Raw genomic sequence first — 4544 nt, 5'->3', positions numbered from 1 at the left:
CTCCAGCAGGGGGTTAGAGGGTTAGGCACTGAGACACCTTCAGAGCACTGAGACACTCTCATCAGCTTCTCTTCTTCTTCTCTTGTGTTTCAGTGTTAAAGGTCCGGAGCTCATCAACATGTACGTCGGTCAGAGTGAAGAAAACATCAGAGAAGGTTCGTACAACGTTTCTTCTTCTTTATCAAGAAGGTTTATTTAGAGTTCATCAGTTACAGAGAAGGAAGGAAGGATGGAAGGAAGGAATGAAGGATGGAAGGAGGAAGGAAGAAGGAAGGAGGGAGAGAGAGAGATAGGAAGGTAGGAATGAGAGAGGGAACGTTAATGTTTATTTAGAGTTCATCAGTTACATAGTTTTACAGAGAGAAGGGAGGGAGGAAGGAAGGAAGGAAGGAGAGAGGAAGGAAGGACGGAGAGAGAAAGGAAGGAAGGAAGGAAGGGATGGGGGAAGGGATGGAGGAAGGAAGGAAGGAAGGAGAGAGAAAGGAAGGCGAGAGATAGGAAGGAAGGAAGGAAGGAGAGAGAAAGGAAGGAGGCAAGGAAGGATGGAAGGAGAGAGGAAAGAAGGAGGCAAGGAAGGAGAGAGGAAGGAAGGAAAGTGAAGGATGGATGGAGGAGGGAGAGAGGAAGGAGGAGGGAGGGAGGAAGGAAGGAGGCCAGGAAGGAAGGAAGGAAGGAAGGAAGGAAGGAAGGAAGGAGAGAGAAAGGAAGGAGACAAGGAAGGAAGGAAGGAGAGAGAAAGGAAGGAGGCATGAAAGGAAGGAAGGAGAGAGAAAGGATGGAAGGAGAGAGGAAGGAGGAAGGAAGGAAGGAGAGAGAAAGGAAAGAGACAAGGAAGGAAGGAAGGAGAGAGAAAGGAAGGAGGCATGAAAGGAAGGAAGGAGAGAGAAAGGATGGAAGGAAGGAGGGAAGAAAGGAAGGAAAGAAGGAGAGTGGGTCAGATATCAGATATTAACTCCATAATATTATAGTTACTCCCTTCAACGTAAAAACTCTGATGATGTACTTCCTGTGGTTAGTGTTCAGGCTCTGATGATGTACTTCCTTCAAAATAAAAGCTCTGATGATGTACTCCCTTCAAAGTAAAAGCTCTGATGATGTAGTTCCTTCAAAGTAAAAGCTCTGATGATGTACTTCCTGTGGTTAGTGTTCAGGCTCTGATGATGTACTTCCTTCAAAATAAAAGCTCTGATGATGTACTCCCTTCAAAGTAAAAGCTCTGATGATGTAGTTCCTTCAAAGTAAAAGCTCTGATGATGTAGTTCCTTCAAAGTAAAAGCTCTGATGATGTACTTCCTATGGTCAGTGTTCAGGCTCTGATGATGTACTCCCTATGGTCAGTGTTCAGGCTCTGATGATGTACTTCCTTCAAAATAAAAGCTCTGATGATGTACTTCCCTTCAAAGTAAAAGCTCTGATGATGTAGTCCCTTCAAAATAAAAGCTCTGATGATGTACTTCCTGTCTTAGTGTTCAGCAGAGCTCGCTCGGCGGCTCCGTGCGTCGTGTTCTTCGATGAGCTGGACTCGCTGGCGCCCAGCAGGGGGCGCAGCGGAGACTCTGGAGGTGTGATGGACAGGTGAGTGTTTACCTGCACCGTCTGTGATGTCACTTCCTGTCAGGATGAGTGAGGATGTGATTGGTTGTGTGACAGAGTTCCTTCTTCCTCCCTTCTTTCCTTTGTCCTCCCTCCCTCCCTTCCTTCCTTCCCTCCTGTCCTTTCCTTCCTCCCTCCTGTCCTTTCCTTCCTCCCTCCCTCCCTCCTTTCCTTCCGTCCTTCCTTCCTCCCTCCTGTCCTTTCCTTCCTCCCTCCTTCCTTTCCTTCCTCCCTCCCTCCCTCCCTCCCTCCCTTCCTTCCTCCCTCCCTTCCTCCCTCCCTTCCTTCCTCCCTTCCTTCCTTCCTTCTTCCTCCTTTCTGTCCTTCCTTCCTTCCTTCCTTCTTCCTCCCTTCCTTCCTCCCTCCCTCCTCCCTCCTTTCCTCCCTCCCTCCTCCCTCCTTTCCTCCCTCCTTTCCTCCCTCCCTCCTCCTTCCTTTCCTCCCTCCCTCCCTCCAGAGTGGTGTCTCAGCTGCTGGCGGAGCTCGACGCGCTTCACTCGTCCGTCAGCGTGTTCGTGATCGGAGCCACGAACCGGCCGGACCTGCTCGACCAATCACTGCTGAGGCCCGGGAGGTCAGAGGTCACACACACACACACATATATACACACACACACACACACACACACACACACACACATACACACACATATACACATACAGTGGGGCAAAATAGTATTTAGTCAGCCACCAATTGTGCAAGTCCTCCATGCAGATCTCCTCTAGAGCAGTGATGTTTTGGCCCATTCCTCCATGCAGATCTCCTCTAGAGCGGTGATGTTTTGGTCCATGCAGATCTCCTCTAGAGCAGTGATGTTTTGGTCCATGCAGATCTCCTCTAGAGCGGTGATGTTTTGGGGCTGTCGCTGGGCAACACAGACTTTCAACTCCCTCCAAAGATTTTCTATAGGGTTGAGATCTGGAGACTGGCTAGGCCACTCCAGGACCACTCCTTCGTTGCCCGGGCGGTGTGTTTGGGATTATCAGTGGTCTTGTATGTCTTCCATTTTCTAATAATTGCTCCCACAGTTGATTTCTTCACACCAAGCTTCCCATCCTGGTGCAGGTCTTTAGTTTCTGGTGTCCTTTGACAGCTCTTTGGTCTCTTTGGTCTTGGCCATAGTGGAGTTTGGAGTGTGACTGTTGGAGGTTGTGGACAGGTGATAACGAGTTCAAACAGGTGCCATTAATACAGGTAACGAGTGGAGGACAGAGGAGCCTCTTAAAGAAGAAGTTACAGGTCTGTGAGAGCCAGAAATCTTGCTTGTTTGTAGGTGACCAAATACTTATTTTACTCTCGGTATAATTTACCAATTCATTCATAAAAATCCTACAATGTGATTTCCTGGATTCTTTCTCCCCATTCTGTCTCTCATAGTTGAAGTGAACCTATGATGAAAATTACAGGCCTCTCATCTTTTTAAGTGGGAGAACTTAAACAATTGGTGGCTGACTAAATACTTTTTTGCCCCACTGTACACACACACACACACATACATACATACATACATGTTTAAACTGTAGTTAACGTTTAAAGTTTTAACCAATCAGCTTTGTCGATGTTTCTTCTTCAGGTTTGATAAACTCGTCTACGTCGGCGTTAACGAGGACCGAGCGTCTCAGCTGCAGGTTCTTCAGGCCGTCCTCAGGAAGTAATGACATCATCATTTCCTTTAATTACCTTTAACCCTTCAGGCCGTCCTCAGGAAGTAATGACATCATCATTTCCTTTAATTACCTTTAACCCTTCAGGCCGTCCTCAGGAAGTAATGACATCATCATTTCCTTTAATTACCTTTAACCTTCCGTCCTTCCTTCCTTCCTCCCTCCTTTCCTTCCTTCTTCCTTTCCTTCCTCCCTCCCTCCCTCCCTCCCTTCCTTCCTAACCACAGACATTTAATCATTACCTTTAACAATGTCTACCTTAACGAGCTCGTTAGCCAATCACAGCGGTCTCTGTTCCAGGTTCCAGTTGGACTCGACGGTGAAGCTTCAGGATCTAGTTCAGCGATGTCCGAGTCACATGACCGGCGCCGACCTGTACGCGCTCTGCTCCGACGCCATGGCAACCGCTGTCAAGAGGAAGATCTGCCTCATCGACCAAGGTGAGAGGAAGGAAGTGAGCTTTAATAGCAGGAAGTGAGCTTTAATCGAAGGAAGTGAGGTTGAGATTGCAGGAAGTGAGCTTTAAAAGCAGGAAGTGAGCTTTAATTGCAGGAAGTGAGCTCAGACCGCAGGAAATTGCGTTAGATTGCAGGAAGTGAGGTCAGACTGCAGGAAGTGAGGTCAGACTGCAGGAAGTGAGGTTAGACTGCAGGAAGTGAGGTCAGACTGCAGGAAGTGAGCTTTAATCACAGGAAGTGAGCTCTAACCTTTGTGTCTCTTTGTTTGTGTTTCAGGTCTGGACTCTGAAGACTCTCCGGTTCGTCTCTCTGATGAAGATTTCTCGTCAGCGTTATTAAACTTCAAACCTTCAGTTTCATCCGACGAGCTTCTGAGATACTCGAACATCCAACAGAAACTCACAGCTGCTTAAACATCACGCTGCTTCAGGATCAGATCAATGAATGAAACTCACAATGTCTTAAATCAAATGTAAATGTAATGTATATAATTAATAAATTAATTTATGCTGATTGATGATATGCAGTTTCTCTTTTTGTCCTGATGGAGGCGCTGTGACATCATCGGCTAACGAGCTCAGATCAGCCAATCAGGAGAGTCTGTTCTGTCTTAACGAGGTTCAGTGTTACTGTGATGTGTCAGGAATGTTTTATATTAATAAATGTTAATTAATGTTTAATCTGTAAAAAGTCATAAAATTTAAAAACTAACAGGATGTAGAATAATCAGCTGGTGTGATTTTATGAGTCAATAAATCTTTATTTGTAAAGCGCAGAGGAAGAACAGGAGAGAGAGGAAAGAGGAAGAGGAGGAGAGAGAGAGGAAGGA

The 4544-nt window shown here is 46.6% G+C and overlaps 1 protein-coding gene across 1 annotated transcript in view; it reads left to right on the top strand.

Moving 5' to 3' along the window:
* Positions 1 to 4297, top strand: part of pex6 (peroxisomal biogenesis factor 6) — a 24843-nt gene extending 20546 nt beyond the window's left edge. The window contains 6 exon segments of the mRNA XM_053337601.1: positions 94 to 155; positions 1467 to 1575; positions 2051 to 2167; positions 3167 to 3244; positions 3558 to 3697; positions 3992 to 4297. Of these exon segments, the coding sequence (XP_053193576.1) occupies positions 94 to 155; positions 1467 to 1575; positions 2051 to 2167; positions 3167 to 3244; positions 3558 to 3697; positions 3992 to 4128 (643 nt within the window). The 3' untranslated portion in view covers positions 4129 to 4297.
* Positions 4298 to 4544: the final 247 nt, after the last annotated feature.

This window comes from Scomber japonicus, chromosome 2 (genome assembly GCF_027409825.1).
Source record: "Scomber japonicus isolate fScoJap1 chromosome 2, fScoJap1.pri, whole genome shotgun sequence".
Lineage (NCBI taxonomy): Eukaryota > Metazoa > Chordata > Actinopteri > Scombriformes > Scombridae > Scomber > Scomber japonicus.
This window is presented reverse-complemented; position numbering and strand designations above follow the sequence as displayed.